The 18,903-nt window shown below is 42.4% G+C and overlaps 1 protein-coding gene across 3 annotated transcripts in view; it reads right to left on the bottom strand.

Moving 5' to 3' along the window:
* The window catches only part of trappc9 (trafficking protein particle complex 9), a 203,777-nt gene that overhangs the window by 121,575 nt on the left and 63,299 nt on the right, over positions 1 to 18,903 (bottom strand). For all 3 annotated transcript variants that reach the window (XM_022753974.1, XM_022753976.1, XM_022753975.1), the window contains 2 exons: positions 17,609 to 17,761; positions 9,075 to 9,193 (listed from right to left, as the gene is read on the bottom strand). In XM_022753974.1, the coding sequence (XP_022609695.1) occupies positions 9,075 to 9,193; positions 17,609 to 17,761 (272 nt within the window). The remainder of the gene's footprint in view (positions 1 to 9,074; positions 9,194 to 17,608; positions 17,762 to 18,903) is intronic.

The raw sequence follows: 18,903 nt of genomic DNA, 5'->3' as shown, positions 1-18,903 counted from the left end.
ACCGAGGGAACTGGCTGTCAAAATCCCCAAAAGGAGGAGGTTTCCAGCGGCACAGAAGAGAAGCAGCTCGGTGAGAGGGAAGCTGCACTGAGGTGACCCCGGTGAGGCTGGGAAACTTTTGTGAGAGAGCTACACATTCATTTAAGTAAGGTCTGGATACGTTTCTGGCAGGCGGTGGAGGAGTCAATATATAAACGTTTGCTTATGGTCCATTGAGTGGTGGGTGGCCGTGCTTTCTACTTCCTGCATGTAGAGGTTGGCCACCATTCGAACCCATTCATGCACGTCATAGCTTCTCCAGGATGAGGAGAGAGACTTTTGCGAAATATCTTATTGCCCTTTTTCTTGTAGCCGCTGGTGGGGTCTCGCCTCAGTGCTTCATATGTATTAGTGTCACTGATGGTTGGACCCTGGGGTTGAAAGGGCTGGTGCCTTCGCATTGGAAAGGACCGCCGATACTTTCAACCTAGAGGTGTTCTGCTTCTGTTTTCCTGATGTTGTTTTTTCTTATGGTTGATTCTGCTGCCGTGATGAGGTCACCTATTGGTAAATACCTCGGTGTGATGGGCAAACTTAATCATTTGGCTACGGCTTCTTTCTCTGTTTGGGTAAGTTTCCTGTCTGACAGGTTCTTCACCCGTCTGGTGCATGTTTCCACCTGTGTGGTATTATCTTTCTTTTGCCTACGGGAAAGTCCTTCTGTTCTCCTGGTGCTGCTGGTTCACGATTGTAAGGTTTAGAAATTTCATGTCTGTTTTTATCTTGCTCTCGGCGTGTCGAGACAGTTGTGCCTCAGCGAGCACGGGGTGTAGGATGTGATGTCAGTTCCTGGAGCAAACAGTGGAGCTTTTTCATTCAACCCTTCAATAATGAAATGGACCTGTCTCACTCTCTCATTCAGTAGCTGGTTCTGCACTTTCTCTCGGAGTCTTTGGCTTCACAGGTCCGTTCACAAAGGGCCTGTGAAGTGTTTTCTGCTCAATGGATTATTTTGTCTGTTGCAGTGAAGAGCGCTCCACGCTTCCCCGTGCGCTCGCACCGTCATATACAACAGACAACAGCAAGATGTTTCGGGCATACTTGAAGTCGTCTCATAGACTGAATGAATTATTGCTTTTTTTCTTTTCCACATCTCTCTCCCCCTCTCTCTCTCCTTGTCCCTCTCTCTCTCTCTCTCTCTCTGGGGCTAAAGCTGAATAAACACCAATAAAACACTATTGACTTGTTTACAGCCAAAGTGAGCTTTAGCATCAATAGCAGACCTAATAAGCAACGCCCACAACGCAAGGTCCAACCAAGAAGGGGTTGATCCATATTTTTGCACTATGTCTGATCTGTGGTGGAAATAAAAGACTAATTGGGTGCTATGTAATTAGACACTCAAACATGCTGGAGTTCACTCACACATAAAAAAAAATATGTAAACACACTGTATATAAACATAGTTAAATTACTTTCACGCTCAGTAAGCAGCTGCGTTTTAAGAGATGATTCATAAAACTGCTTGAAAATATCAAATTTTAGGGGGACGTCTTTGGGAAGATACAATATCCGTGTCAGATCTGATCCTCGGGGTCGTGATCCGATTGAAGATCAATGCTCCATTCAACATTGATTCTCCATTCAATAAAGATGCTGCAGCTTAGCTATGTTATGTTTTATATATCACAGAGCATTAAAACCAACAGAAAATCTATTTGTAGGGAAAGAACAAAAGACGAATAACCTGAAGTATTAACCAACTATATTAAATAATCACTTAAGCCATCAAGTTCACACTAAATTGATTATAACTGTTACTTCTCAAAACTTTATCACTTCATACGTGCTTCCTCGAGTACTAAACTCTTTTCGTTAATCAAATTATATATATTTTCTAATTCAGTACTTTTTCTTTTTGTTTTTCTGTCTCACATTAAAATATCTCATTTTAAGAATGCAAACAGAATAATGATGGTGTGATGCAAGTGTTATTGTGCATTAAATCATCAAATAAAAGGAAAAAAGGAAATTGATATGCGCACTATAACCAATGTAATATATAATATATAAACAAAAAAACTTCCAGATGCTTGTTTTTGCTGAGAGTGATGCAGATGTCTCGTCCTCTACACTCGACTGCACTGTGCGCCCGGCAGACATTAACATTATCATTCATTTACATAGAAACAACAATGTTATTAATGTACAAGAATCAACTTTTTCTCAACCTCCCAAAGATATGTTTTAAAGTGTAAAAGATTTTTATCATCATAAGGGATGAAGCTTCGAAGGAAGTGCGTTATTTCCATACTGCAACCCCACAAGAGAAAACAACAAAGATCTATTTATTATCTATTTAACACACACACACACACACACACACACACACACACACACACACACACACACACACATAAACAGCTCATTTAAAAATATAAGAACATGAACTGTCCATGATGGGATGGAGCTCCAAGGCAAGCGAAGGTTGTGGGAACATAGATACACGCTCCTGAAATGTCAAGTGTATACACTGCATGTATGAACTGTGTAATGATGTTGGTGGAAATCGGATGGAGAAGCCACATCCAGTGGAAAATGTCCCCAAAAAAAAAAAAAAACAGACATAGGTCCAAACCTCAACTGCTGAAGTAACTCGGTCGGTGCAGATGAGATTTGCCTGCGGTGGTGCAGAGACATGCAACCAGAGACTCGGATTATGCTGATGTCATTTAGAAAGGGTCACGAAACAGCCAGGTTTGATTATGATCAAAATCAAAATCACTCCTAGCGTTCGGTTAGGTACAAACGTGACATCCTTGTAAAACCGTGTGATCTACGGAGTCAAAACTGCAAGTCTTCATAACCTAACCCCAGCCTCTATAGGCACCGTATCAGCATCTCAGTCAATAAATCAATAAAGCCTTCGTCGGCAATGCTCATTCTCTCGGAGTTACAACTGAACATAAAGTCGGTGGTGAACCAAAAGCCAAACTGGGGGGGGGGGCGTGGGGGGGGGGGGGGGACGGTTTTAATCCTGAGCTCAGAAAAAGAAAATCATTTGGTTGTTCAGCTGGAGTTTCACACTTGAGCAGACAGCTGTGGCAGTTATAAATATCTGTATCACGAGCTGGGATCTGTGTCTGCGAGGAGAGCTGAACTGCCATCGGCGGGGCTGGGCTTCTAAAAATAGCTCGCTGGCTGGCTGGCAGGCAGGGAGCCGACTCTGCCTCTGTCTCCACTGGATTTGATTAGCCCCGAAGAAGCTCTGCCCACCCCGAACAACCCTCCCGTCAACGTACCAGCTTCCAACCCCCCCCACCACCCCCCGCGACACTGTGTGTGTGTGTGTGTGTGTGTGTGTGTGTGTGTGTGTGTGTGTGTGTGTGTGTGGCAGCTTGTCTTGTCTGGAGGCCTGGTTCTTTCTCGCTGCACAAAACCGCAGACGCACTCTTCATCGCTGAAAATGCTTACATCGTAACTTTTCCTAAGTGTGATCCAATTTTTGTCTTCGCTGGCGGGTTGAAGGTTAATAATCTTGGCACATGTACAGTGGTTTTATGGGGGTTTTTTTTTTACCAGCTATCTAAAAACAAATAATAAAAAAAAAAACTTGTTCAAATTATGACGCAGCAACTTTGAGTTGTGTTGTCCGACACAAAACACAACAAAGAATCAGTCACATCAAATTGAGACAAGCGTTATCACCGAACTACACTCTCTCTCTCTCTCTCTCTCTCTCAGCTCTTCTGATTCTTTTAGCCTCTTTAAGGTAACTGTTGGTTTTAGTGAAAACAAACAGTGATGAACACAGTGTAGATAACCAGCACTTAACAGAGTTAGCAACTAGCTAGTGGAGCATTTAGCAGCTACAGATACATTTAAGTTAAGAAAATACCTTCAGAGAAACATTGTCTACTCTGTATGTAAACAGAAATGCTATTATGAAATCCTAGGACTCAATAATATGGTTTAAACCTTTCTCATATTGATACATGACACATATTACTGTATCACGACATGCGGCTGCTGCAGTTGATTGTTTTCAATCTGGATCAATATATAATTAAAAAAATATATATATTGCCCACAATCACAATTTCCCAGAAACCAAAGGTGACAGTTTCAAAATGGCGGCTTTGACTGACCATCAGACGAAAGTTTAAATATATTCAATTTGCAGTTATAAATTTGTTTTCAGATCTTTACATTTGTTAAACTGATACCAGACAATTTTTACTTGATAAATGACTTTTTGATTGATTATCCAAAGTATTTGTGAAAGGAATTTTTAGTCGATCAACAAATTGATTAATCAGCTGATGATTTTATGCTCTGGGAAATTACACAGAAAAACATCAAACTGACAAAACTTTACGTTTACAACAAAAAACCGGAACACTTTCATTTTGCTGGTTTATAATTACAGTTCGCTATGAATTATTAATATTCACCGTAGAATTTTGTAAAAACACAGTATGATGATGTCAATGTGACTTCAGTCATTGATAATTATGAATTATCAGTTCAAATGTCAAGTAAAAGCACCTTTTTCTTCAGATTTCAGGGACAGACTAGAGCCTGAAGGAACTCACTTTTAGAGACACTGTTAAGAGATAGTACTGCAGCATCCAGTGCAGTCATATCTTACTCATGACCACCTGAGATGGGACTATTTCATCTTATATTTGACCAAGTTAAGAGGTGCACCTCATATCGAGAATGGTGCCCTGCGAGACCCCTGATGCTGGCAGGAGGAAGCACAGTAACAGCCTCCTCTCTCTCTCGGACTGTTTGCACAAAGATGAGTATATCCATCCACGTTCTAACAGCACAGCAATCCCTGCATTGCAATAACATGGCATTACCAACAGGAGAGTAAAATTGCACTGGATGCAGCTTAGTAGCACCTCTGTGCATTTGGTGTTTTGAAGATAATGGCTGCGTGTGTCTGAGGGGGGTCTGCCGATTTCAGTATCATAGCTTCACTTGAAATGCCCTCGATGACATCTGTCCGGCGAAGATAGGTTCACAAGGAAGGCTAAGTGAATGAGCAGGACTGCACACCGGCCAGCTTTACAGTGACTCATGGGTAATCACAAAGGTGGGATTACTGTATCCCCATCTTTTCTCTTACTCCCGGTCTGTCACTCAAGTTACCCATCACATAAATCCTTCAGCAGATGGAAGTTGGGGGGTCCAAATCCTCATAAAACTCATCTCTGCAGTTGCTGCTGCTGCTTCAGTGACATGCACACACACTCTCCCCCGACGACTATCACAGAAGAACTATAGATGCGGTAAAGACACGGCACTCCTTGCAGACACAATCAAATCAGAAGAGAGCGCGAGGAGATGATGTGCTCCCACTGAGGACGGGCAGGTGGAATGAGACATACGGCTGCAGTGATGAGGTGAGAGGAGTAATTGGCGGTGTCAAAGAAACCAAGTTGCGGAAGTGCCCTCACTCTCCTAGGGGGGGATGAGTCATTGAAAATGTGTAAATAATCGGTAAAACCAACACGTCTGAGCAGCCAGACCTCCTTCACCTGCGGTGGATCCATCCCACCCTGACAGAATACACATTTTTCAAGCCCACAGGCATTCGCAATTTGGTGGGAGGATTGAAAAACGGGTGCTAAGATTGAGCGATGAGAGGTCAGCGAGATAAACATGTTGACTCCTCCTGTGCTGATTACAGATCAGTCATGATGGATTGCACCTACTCATAGTCTGCGAGCTCAAGTATACATGCCAAGAAGTGCCCCTGCCAGGATAGCACATAGATACTCACAGATCACAAACACAAAATAAGAGACAAAGAAAGTATGTACGGAGAAAACGTAGGCAGGAACTCAAAAGGAAAACTGAGCAGTGAGAATTGCTCTAATTTGGTTTCGGTGGTCAAAAATAGGCAAATTCACACTTAATTGGCCCACCTAAGATTTAGACATGCAGGAAACACCCAGCTGTACTGCCAGCCGGTTTTGGCTTGAAGGTTTTCAATTTCCTGTGCATCTGTCTATCCATCCTCCCGGCCAAAAACAGTTTATTAGCAGCTAATACAAATTCTCTCTCATTCCATCATGCACACACACACACACACACACACACACACTGACAAATCAAGATCCACATAACACAGCAGCACGTCTGTTCAAAAAGTACTCTAACATATGCAGAGACAGAGCTCAACATATCAGCACTTCCTGTTAAAAATTGAATCAGGAAGGTCAGACCGCTGTCTGAGGATGAAGCTTTCGTATTGTGACAAACTTTTTTTTTTTTCTTCACTGGCTTTACTGCTGCTGCTCCGGCTACCAACACGGAAAGAGAAGAGACGAGTCATATAATTAAAGGAATAAAGGAAGAAAGGGCCACTGTCCGTGAAGCCTTCCGGGAACAACCACATCGCTACACAAGAATGTCAATTTAGGACGATTCTGTAAAAGACAAAGATTGCGTTACATGCCCGAAGCTTTTGGAATTCTTGCTTTGCACAATAAATCTGGGTTTTGTTTTCAATCGACCAACGACAGCTAGATTTAATGTGTTGCACGACTTTCTTTGTATTTATGCTGAACGGCGCGGCGTCAACGTGCGTCACATGCTCGCCTGGGCGCTGTGGGTTTCAGTTAAACTGCTGAAAACAATACGGCAACACACCGACGGTGAGTCATGCAGCTGGAAAGAATGAACTCGCTATAGCGCACAGGCGAAATCAGTGCACAGGCTTTCTGTTAAGCACACAGTGAAATGAATCACCCCTGGGTCTACTTTATGTCCAACACAACGTCTACAAAGTGAAAGGAGAAAGAGCTCACGTCCTTAAAGCCTGCTTGAACACTGACTTCTAGCAAGACAAGAGTGCTTATGTAACCGGCTTTACTTTAACCACGGGTCCAACGCCACGTTCCTTGATGAAACTCGGGAGCCGTCAGTCAAACTCTGCCTCTAATAAGCCATTCCACTGATTAAAATGCCCAGCGTACCTTTTACAAAGGCTGGTTTCTTCTCCGCCTCCATTCATAGGTACTGGATAACCAACAGGCTATGCATTAAATCCAATGGGAAATTAATGGTGCATTTCACCTGGTGCTGTGCTGCATACGGAGGATTTGTAGTGCGTACAGTAGGAATTGTAAATGAATAAATTACCTCATACACACTGATACTTTCAGAATATCTGATGTCCATCAAGGATACACGCTTATAAATCTGCTCAGATATTATATTTTTAAAAAAAAAGAGGCTCCTTTTACCTCAGAGTTTCTTCCCAGTTGTTCTTCACTCACTTCAACTACATTTAAACAATATCGCACCAAAGGGAGTGATGTTGTGCTGAATACGAGCACGGCTGTGATTCGGTCACAGGTCACGAGGCCGCGGTTAAATAGTCCCAGTACTCAAAGAAAAACGCCTCTCGTCCAATCAAATTACTTGTTCGGAACCAACTGTTGTATTATAATAAACAACTAAGCTGCTGATGTTCCACACGTCATATTTTACATCACAATGCAACATGCAGCTCGCACGACTTCACAGAACAGAATGACTTGAAAGAGCCAAAAGATCAAGAGAGTTTTCAGACTTTTTTTTTTTTAGACACTTCAAAACAACTGGACTTGCTCTCATTACATATTCAACCCCCAGTTTTTATGGCCAAGGCCCCATTTAATTCTCACTTTCATTTTCCCACTGTTAAAACTTTTAAACCTAAGCATAACTTTTTTACACCCGTGAAAAGTTACGGTTGCACTTTAAACCATTTAATGGCTCGGGTTAGGGTTAGGGTGAGGGGTTAGCTAAACAGTAGAATTGTTGAATCTCAATTAATAACCTTTTGAAATGTTACAAATACTCAGTAAAGCCTCTGTAGGCGGACTGTGCAAATAAAGAGTTACCGAAGTTACACTATAATTCAAATTAATTCAGTTTAGATTTTCTTTTGTTGTTGTTTTATTTGGAGGTAGGGTTTAAACACATATTATATTGTATTATGTGATTATATTATGTACAATTGTACATGTTATTTTGTATATTTTGATAGCAAGTGGACTTTTAGTTGTTTCGGTTCTTACGGTTCATCCATCACACAGTAACGAGGAGGCGTCTGACGTACGGCCAGAGTCCTAAAGAACTATCATGTTATTATTTCTGTAAGTTATAATCAGTCTGATACATTTTTCTACACAAAGTTGTCACTGACGAAGCGGTTTTCTGAGCATCAACTGGAAACATCCTCCTGTGCTTCCTCCATCACTGCTCGTCATCCTGTCGAAGTTTTCTAAAGAAAGTCAGAGAAGTCGACACATCTGAACATCAGACATCGATGTTGTTTTCTCTCCTGATGACTGGCACAGAGAAAGAGGAAGATGTTGCTCTGGTTTCTAAAAGGTAAGACAATGCAGCCACCACGCTTCGCAGGGTGGTGCGGCTGTTGTGCTACAGATGACCCTCAGCAGGTAAGCTCGGTCAGCCCCGCCCCTTTCTAACCCTCAGTCATCCACAAGTCCTCGGAAAAACCTTCTCCCCCGCTGGTCGGCTCAATCTCACGCGTTCTCATTCTGCCTGTCTCCATCTCGCCTCTTTTCCCTCCTTGTCAAACTATTTATTTTTTCCCCTTTTGTAGTCTTTGCAGTTTCTCACAAAAACCCTGTAAACATTTTCCTCTTATTTCCAAGGACAGTCAAATTAAACCAGCGTTCTCTCCATAAGCGTATACTAAAAGCTGTAGTTTGGTGGTAAGTAATGCTATATTTTTACCTCAACCGAACTAACACTTGGACACACTGTACACATTCTTGACGCGGAGAGAGAGAGAGAGAGAGAGATACACAGTCGGACCTAGAGGGTCAAATATCTCAACCTGAGATCTTCATTATCTGCTGAAAAGGTGCAGTGAGACTGCACCAGGTTGAAAATGCATTTTCCCTGAAGCTATGCTACAAGCCAGGAAACACAAACAAAAGGTAAAAAAAAAAAAAAACCTGCTTGCATCTTGATCCAGGACTGAGCAAAAACAATAGGGATTGTTTTTTTTTTTTTTTGGGGGGGGGGGTTTAATGCATTTTGCAGAAGCTTTTGTTGCTCACCTTAATGTGGCTGTACTCCGCTTTGCCAGACTCACTGCTGACAGGCTTGTTCTCGGGCCTGGGTTTGAGGACTTGGCGCAGCGGACTGGAGATTGGCAGGCCTGTCACACTGATCCCATCTGAAAAGACATTGTGGCATCACACAGTCAGCAAAAACAAAACCAAACAACAAAGTACAGAGACATGGCTATCATTAAACAGCGGCTGGCAGAGCATCACAGCAAACGGTCTCGCAGTGCGATATATCAACAGTCTGTGATGCGTTACAACGTTGTACAAGAGCTATTTTGTGATTAATTGTTTTAATTACATTTTTAATGTACTCACTTTGCTTCATCTAGCTCGTGTTTAGTTAGTGATTTCCAACATTTCCCAGAAGAACCATGTTCCTCACAATTACTTAATGATCCCCACGAAACAGGTAAACAGGCCCAGGCATGTTGCGCAGCTAATAAGCTAGTTCTTTAATGTGAGATCACGCCCCTTAACTCAAAACACAACATTTCTTTTAACATCCTCTGAACTGGAGCTTTTTTTTTTAACATATTTCCAGCTTCTCTTTTTGTATAACTGCTGAATGTCACTGAAAAACGACATCATCAACTTATGTCTTTTTGTAAATGCAAATAGTTTTTATTCTCATACTGTTCAAATGTGTTAAATGTGTTAAATTGTTTTCTTTTTTACCATAATCTACATACAACTGACCATTTGCTAGACTCCGCCCCTGAATAACCACTGTCCAATCGTCGCTTAGCAACAATGACTGGGCACGGACGGCCTGCCAAGCTTTATATTTCTCTAAAACTGTGTGAAGGGTTTGGGGAGCGTTGGATGCTAAAGGTTCAAACTGGAACCACAAACCAGCAGGAAACAAGGGCTGCAATCAGTTATTCGATTAATTTACAGGGAATGTTGATTTCCGATAACATTAGCTTATGCTAGCTAGTTAGCCAGCTAGCTAAAGCTAACAACAACAGCAATGATTTCAGCTGAAAATCAAAAATCACTGGCAAGAAATGAGCTTATGTGTAAAACCAAGGACCAGTTGTTTTAAAAAAAAATACATTTGAGTGATAAAATCATCCATTATTGTCACTTAAAACTGTCACTGTGAGAACGCAACAGTAATTAAGGAGGATGTGGAGAACAGTCAGCCAAAGCCAGAGCTGATGCACTGTAGCTCTGTAGTGTAATGTACCTTTGAGACTGTTATAATGTTCACAGAGGTGCTGATTCACCTTCATGGTCACTTTGGAGGCTGCTGCTGTTGAATTATATTATATTATATTATATTATACTGAGAGGTGTGTGTTATACTCTGTCTACCCTCACTGATATAAACACAAATGCAGTATATGCATCAAAATAAATACAATATACTATTTATATCAGTGTACTTTATCTCAACGTACTGTGGTCACTTTGTCTTGTATATCACACTTGTTTCACACTTACAGTACAGTAGCTGCTTTAGAGGCAACTTCGTTTTTTTTTTAATATTTTAAAACGATAAGAAAAAAAAAATCTGAGATCAAACGGCTCGTGGCTCAACTACAAGCATGTGAAGAATAAATGAATGATTTTATATTCATGACCTTGAGAGAAGCAGCGTGGACACTGGAGCAGCTGCACTATCAGCAGCTGTGTTCGGCTCCACCACAGGGGCTGCTGCTTTTTCGACCCTCTCAGACAATACTCAAAAAATGACGCCCAGAGCCCACGCTCTGACGTCAAAGGAATCATATCGCTCTCTGACGTCAGTGGGATGCGAAGCCCTGCAATTTCCCCTAAGAGGAGGGGAAATTACCGGCCTTTGCGGCAGCTCAAGCATTCGGGTTCATGACAGACAGACGGATTCACAGACGAATCAAACCAGCCACGATTGGTAAAAAATAGAACCCAGTATTTCAGTGAAAAGAAAAAAGAGAGTGATGTGTGAGGAACGACCGTGTCGCTGCGCTGCTGGAATTAATGCTGCGAAGCTGTGGATTATGCTAAATTTACCACGACAACAGGTAACAACAAAGAGGAGGGGTTGAGTTTGTATTTACAGTGGGAACGGCAGGAGCAGAGAACTGGAGAGGATCAGAGAGTGAACAGGGAGATTTCTGACTGAAATAATAAATGATTAAAAATGAGTCTGGGTCTGACTGAAGCTCAAACATGTGGCTGAGACTCTCTGATGTTTCCTCCTCTGACCATCGTGCTGCTGCTCTGCTCTTTCACCTGTCCACCTGGAGCCAGCAGGTGGTGGTGGGCGGGGCATCAGGTCTGATCCACGAGTATAAAACATGACTGGAAAAGGAACTTTAACCTCTTGCCACTGCCTCATTTTCTACACCCTACTGTTAAACAGATTAGATATGTACAGACACGGAGTCAGAGCGACAAGAAAAGGAAAGACTCCCAACAACACACAGCCAACTCTTATCCACTTAATGACCTGCACCCCCCCACCCCCCCCCATTACGGTACACGGCGCGTCTCAGGCGGTACACATGACTTGCCGTGTCCTGTGGCACAGAGACCGTGTGAGTAATGGGTGGCGTGATTAACAATGGCACTGCTCACAATCATCCCCTCCTTTACCCCCTCCCTCCAATCAGTATCTGTCTAGTTGCTCTGTCAAACTGCCTCGGGGAGGATCAGCTGAATTCAGCGTTTTTCTCAGCGGAGACTGGGAGTGTCACTTCTCAAATAAATTAGAAGTAAAATTATTGGCGTAGATCTGAAGGTTCATCGGATGCTGTTGATCTCTGTGTTCTCGATCGCTCTCACACTTACAAGCCTTTTTTTTCTTTTTCCTGGAAGATAATGTAGATACATCTGATAAATATGGAAGTTATGACCTGTTAGAGTGTTTTAATATATCCTGTTAATGGGAGAGACTCGAACACCAAACACACTCTGACCGGAGCTTCACTTGACAACTAAAGATGAACAACCGACGGATTCTGCAGCTTCATGTTGTTACTGGACATCAAACGCACCGTTAATCCAATTCACAACAACGACAATGAAAATAAAAGAAGAAGAAGAAGAAGAAGAAAAAGAGGAAGAAGAAGAAGATATCACAACACAATCTTACAGCATCTCATTTAAAACCACACTGTTATCCTGAGCTGACACGCAACACTGCAACTGTAAGAACATCATTATGCTCCTCTGTCTGACAGAGGAGGGGGGGGGGGTAACGTGATGAGCAGAAATCTGTTAGGTAATATACATAGATCTGAACAAATGATTACTATCATTACTGAAAGCCATTCCAAGTCGGTGTGGACGCTCCATTTCAGTCAGAGGGAATTCATCTACAGCCGCTTTGGTTTTAACAGCGGTAACAAATGCACGACACGTGGGGATCATCATGCCGTTTAACTTGAGTCGATTTAACAACAGCTATTCATTTTTTTTCTAGTACTGGCATTTCTATTTTTTTTTTTTTTTTACAGCTACCAATATATACTTCCTCTTGACTTGGAGGATAACCAGACCTCAGCATCTTCCACACTTTAATACACTTTAGTTTCCATTTAGTAACATGTGTGCGTCTCTTTTATCCAGATCTCAAATCTTACAGCATAAATCTTTGTTTTCACGGACTACATCCAAATAATGATCAGTCCTTCTAGAGGGTTTTGGTAATTCACCCGGAGGTGTTTGATAACTGCCAGAAACCACAGAAGAAGAGCAATGCAGTTAAATACTTCTGTACTTAATTAAAATTAAACACATGGGTGACTCACACGGATGTTGGGATCTCACTCAAGCCACTTCCTCACCCACAGAGAGGATTCAGTGGTTGAACTGATCAAGGATCAGTTAAATGCCACAGCCTCCTGTTGACATATCCCAGTGTAATGTCAGCTGACATTTTTACAGAAGACGGACACAGAGAGAAGTTATTTTCAGACAGTCTCTCCTGCAAGGCGTTTCGTAATATCATTCATATGAAATATGGTGGAGGGTATAGTATTTTTTATCTAGTACCACCGGAAGTAGTAAGACCACTGCCACCAAGTGCACCGCTCATCTTGGCGGAAAGTGCCCAGCGCTGGCATTGTGACTGTTCTGCTAACGCTACGCTACAACAGGCCAGTGCTGACCAGCAGGTAAAGCATGATGAATGGGCAGTTACTGAGACCTCTCGCTCTGCTGCTACCAAGTACCTTAATATCAGGTAGAAATCCTTCCGACTTCTCCGCAGGTTTGTGACTTCGCTGCAGCCATGAAAGAACTAAGCTCCGCTATTAGCAAGCTGCAAAAACGGTGCATGCGGACGGGGCCTTCAACCGTTCAATTCTGAGATCTGCCCGTCCCAAATTTCACCCCACTGTCTCCCGGGGGGAGACAATAACCTGGACCATGTTTACACCAACACTGCTGAGGCTGAAAATAAGAACATTCTTTGACCACCTATCCTTGCTCTTACTACCCAATCACACCCCTGTCATAAGATGAGTGAAACCTCTAAGCTCCAGTAGCAGAACCTTCTCACAGGACGTGGGGTGTGTTTGTCACTCAAGCCCTGGATGAACAAGGAGGTCCGTCTCCGAGTGACGGCACGGGATGCCGGGGGCCAAGAGGAGAATCTCAACAATTCTGATCCTCAGTGAATTCTGGAAAGAAATCCGCAATGATCTGTGAGTTCGCCGGACTCACTTTGGTCACAACCGAGAAAAAAACAAAAAGCACCGAGGTTTTTGATACCCAGCTGTTCTGACATAACCAGACTCTGGATGTTTAGAGCAGCAGATGTAAAAGCTTTCAGGACAAAGTGCCGAACGTTGAACAGCAGCTTTGTTGTAACACTTGACAACAGAGAGAAGCAAAATGGAAATCGAACATGAACATGTCATAGGTTATTACTTTAAAAAAAAAGTATTCTTAGGGGCTAGGTCTTGCTGGTGCAAGTTGCAAGTTAGCTAAATGAAGACCAACTATACAAGTAGGACAGCGGTGCATCGTCCCACTGATGTCGACTGAGGACAAACAATAAGACGCTACTAATGCTAATGTCAGCAGAGATCCTGAATACCTCCTCCTCTCTGTTCCCCTTTAATTCATGTTGTTAGTTGGTATAATGTGTTTCTTGTGCCTCTTCACACCGTTTCAGACGCAGGCATTTACTGCGGTACAAGGTGCAGTCTTCAAAGAACAACCACATCATTAATGTGGGCGGCAGCGCTGCAATTAGGTACGACACTCACACCATTTAACACGATAAAGCTCGCTGTAAGTCAAGGCCCATTAGTCCTGAGTGATGACATCACTCTCATCTGATCCTGAGTTATGGCGCCGTGGTCTCGAGCCGGACTCAAAGCGACGGATAAACTCGTCTGGGGATAAATCAATGAGGCTCGGCTTGTTGTGAATGTTCCCTCCGCACCGTTTTCTGCGGCCTTGTGCGATTGGCCACCTTCTGCCTCGGCCGAGACGCAGAGGACGTCGAGTGCGGCTCTGCCAGGCGACATCACAGTTAAGGATGATGGATTGACTTTCATCACAATGTGCATATAAAATACAGATGGATCAATAAATACAGCATATATTAATGTAGTTTAAATGCCAATGATGATAAAGCATATCACTCTCAGCATCGTGACAGGTGTGAATCTGGTAAGAGCTGATTCAGTACAGCCTGACAAACGGTGGAAGCCAAACCTTAGTCATTCGACGGCCACAGTTATATTTAATAGTTAGTATTAATAGAGAAGTGCTGATGTTAACACAATGTACCAGCAGCATACATGTCAGACAGGCTCTGACACACACTGCACAAGCTGCAGAGTTATCATCTATCCTCAGGCCGTGGACCTGGAAAATAAGGGAAGGTGTGAAGGAGTGACAGAGAGACAGAAGAAAAGTGCATATGCAGACTTTTTTTTCTCCACCATAGTAAAGTGAAGAAAATTCATTCGCATTCGTCCATATGTTCACAATCATTGTACTGACCTTCCCTGCGCTGCCGAGGACGACGTCGAATGTGCCTGAAACAACAGGGGGCCGAGACCAGAAAGGCTCCAAGTGTAGTGTTTTCAAATTTCAATATCTTGGTAAAAACTCAATTTGTTTCTGTAATCGTTATAAACAACAGGGGCTTATCTGATGTTAGTATTTATTGCAGTTGTCTTGTTAAAATTAATTTAAAAAAAAACAAAATAGTTTCACATTTCTGGGAATACACACATTAGCTTTCTCGTCAAGAGTTAGATGAAGCTTCAGTCAAGTAGCAATTAGATTATCTTAGAGTAAATTAGATTATATTAGATTAGAAGCAGGGGAAACGTTTAGAGAAACAGCAAGTGATCTCATTGACATATCTTGTTTAAATCTGTACACAAAAAAAAATAATAATAAGAAATGTTGTTTTAGGGGGTGACTCGATGTCGGAAAGTGACAGTCCGACCCGACCCGGGCTAGCTGTTTAGCATGCTAGCAGAAAAGAAGTGATAGAGCTGGAGTCAGCTCCTGATGAGTAAAGGAATGAAGTTTGATGCTGAATTCTTCTAAAAACTTCTTGTAAACAGCTGTTGATGCTAACGCTGGCTATTTAGCAATACAAAAATGTACAAATAGCTCTTTTAAGAGCGATGCTTTTTGCATATTACACTTTGCTTTGCTTTGCTTTGCATAAAGACGACTATAGTGTCGTTTTGAAAATGCCACAACAGAGCAGCAGGGTCACTCCACCAATTCCTAGGCATTAAAACATGACCTGAGACGATCAATACTCTGATTTCACCACAGTAGAAACTAGAAACTAGAAAAACAGAACCATTTTTACAAAGACTAAATGAAAATCTTGTAACAGTTTCAGTTAATTCGATTTTTTTCGGGACTATTGTAAATTCTTGATGAATTGCTCCTAATTACTTCTTCTTATTAATGACTTTTTCCAGATGTTTTAATCTAATTCTCAGCAAGTAGAAATCTGAACTGTTCCACAGCACCACAGGCTGATGACCAACTGGTCCATGCATCACAAAATGACAGCTGCTCAGTTACCTAGAAAAAAAAAAAAAAAGTCTCTATATGTCTCTAATTATACAATGTGGGCGAATTAAAATTTATATGTGAACCATATGTGGTGGCTAATGAACCGGTTGTGCCTAAAACAATCAGGATTACATAGTTTAATTAGCAAAGATGGCGGAAATTGGTAATCTTCTTGCACAGTGGCACAGACTCAAAACAAAGCAAAACCACTGGCTTTATGCAAATAGGTTCATCAGTATATTAACACAACATTATTAATGCGATTACGTAAATGTATTAGAGCGCAAGATAGCATCAAATGTGTTGTTTAGCAAAAACTGCATCCCATAATGTCGCCATAATAACTGCATTCAGAGCTGCAGTTTAGAAGGAGCCACATCTTATCTCCTTCATTCAGGGCCCCCAATTATTGCTCAGCTAATTAAAACACTGAAACAGTATCGCTTAAATGACCTCATGAGAAGAGTGGCGCTGGGGCTGAGACAAACACGCGGCGTCGTATGTGTTTACTTTCCCTGTCATCAAGCGAAGCCTCTGCGGTGCAGCGGCGGGTCCGTATTGATCGCTCGCTAATATTCACCCGCCCGTAGAGTCTGTGGTGAAGAGGTTCCACCGTCTGACGGAGGAGATGGAGAGGTCAGGAGCGAGACAGGAAAGAAAAGAGGCTGAGCACGAACTATGAGAAAAGACTGGAGAAGGCACGCAATGAATGAGCTTCGAAGGTCAGGGAGAAGGTGAGACTACCTTTTTCTTTTTTTTTTTAAAACCAGGAATAAGAATTACAAGAGAGGAAATCCGACAGTTGAAGCGAGGAAGCCAGAAGCTAGGAGAGAAACGGAGGTGTAGAGACCTTGAGACCTTTCTCCTATTACTGTTGAATCTTAAATAAGGCAGCCAGAATCCCCGTAACAGAAGGAGCTCCGTGCGCAGGGGCACACCAACACTCATTTCTGCGTCCAACGCGGACATAACGCCGCCGTAGCCGTTTAAAGATGGAACGATTCTAATACGATTCACCGTAGCGAAAAATATCCATCACAATCGAGTCGAAGATGATGCCTTAAAACCTCAAAGATGTTCAACAATGGAGGAATAGAAGTTTATAGAAAGGAAAAATGCATATGGCATAATCATGTTGCCATCAATCAATCTGTAAGATTGTGACTGAAACCCACATTTGGCCCAAACCATCACCAGCTTCCCTCTGTATCAACTGATGCAAACGCAACATCCTCCTGATGCTACGTTTGAATAAAATATTTACTTCTACATTTGCATTTTAACTGGTTATGGTTTAAGGGAGGGTCAAACCTTTTAGTGGATCATGCTAATTAATTATATGCTAATACTGGGTAATGATATAATAACCTGAACCTGTATTATTACGGTATTGTATGTGTTACACATGTGAAATAAACAGGGAAAGGTTCATAGTATGTTGAGTTCAACAAGCCCAGCAGGTTTATATCGACAGATGCTGCGGGCTCCGGGTTTTCACCGAGGTTAAAATGTGAATTTCTGTGTCAACTCACCGTCATTGAGGTCCTGCAGCAGGTTCTCCTGACCAGAGAAGTCCAGCTTGACTTTGATGTTTACAGTCAGTGTCACAGCCTGGCCGGACTTTAGAGGCAGGTGAGACAGAGGCTCATCCAGCTCCCAGCTCAGAAACTCCCCGAACACTTTCTCTGCACAGACACAAAAGAGAGACAAAGAACAGAATTAGAAAATACATAACAAGGCATATCTGAGCATGATAAAAAAATAAATAAAAAAAAAACCTTCAGGGATAAAAGATGGCAAGATGTGCCAAAAGAACTGTTTTAATATTTGTGGATGGAAATATTTTTGGACAAGGAAAAGAGCCCAAAGGCAAATAGCACATGTAAGCATTTAGCAGAAGGATTCACTTTGAGTTGCTGGTTGTGTAGTTTGTGCAAAAAGAGGTGGAAAGCAAAAGAGACGCACCTGATTAAACCTGCTGCAGAATTGCACATTACAAAGAAAACCGGTGCTACTGCGATGTTTCTTAGGGATTTTTGCTTTCTGCTGCAACAAAGCAGCTGATTGGCCTCCTGCCTACGAGTAACTGCCGGTGCCCGTCACGAGACCCTGATGCTCTACTTTATGTCTCCAACCCCCCCCCCTTTCTACCTGAGACGAATGACTCAGCTGCATCCACTTGTGCCAGGAGCGTCAGACGACTGATACATCACCTGAATAAAGCATGTGTTCTGTCTGTGCAGGTGAGCCACTCCTGCTCACAGGGATTTGCAGGAACAGCTAGGAAGACTGATTTTTATGGACGCACAGCAGAAGGGGTTGATGCAAGTTCGCAGTAAGAACAACAGTTTACACGTCCCCCGCTCGATTCATAACCGAAGCCTTTAAAGTCCTCTAAGAGGATGTGAATGCAGGCAGCATTAAATAAAGATTTTTTGTGAATAACGCTCCACTTTAAATATTCATAAACTGCGAGTCTTTGCAGTGAATTAAAAGAGAGAAAAACGGAGAAGAGAGGGCAGAGAGTGGGGGTAATAGTGGGAATGATTTAAAAGAGAAAAAATGGGATTGGAAAGAAAAAAAATGTCTCTTTCTCTTGAATATGCAACAGCAGCAACAGGTAGACGGCGAGGACTGTGGATGACGTCACATCACCGTCATTCTCCGCTAAACTATGAGTCACAAGAAGTGGCAGCCGCAATGACTGTCAGGAAGTCTCTCATGCCTTATTTCAAGTATTAACCGGAGGCATTCCTGCATTTGAGAATACAATATGTGAGAGCGTGTCAGTGCTACGTCAGAGCGGATATGAAACACTGTCCAGAAG

Source organism: Seriola dumerili, unplaced genomic scaffold (assembly GCF_002260705.1).
Source record: "Seriola dumerili isolate Sdu_G_001 unplaced genomic scaffold, Sdu_1.0 BDQW01000202.1, whole genome shotgun sequence".
Lineage (NCBI taxonomy): Eukaryota > Metazoa > Chordata > Actinopteri > Carangiformes > Carangidae > Seriola > Seriola dumerili.
This window is presented reverse-complemented; position numbering and strand designations above follow the sequence as displayed.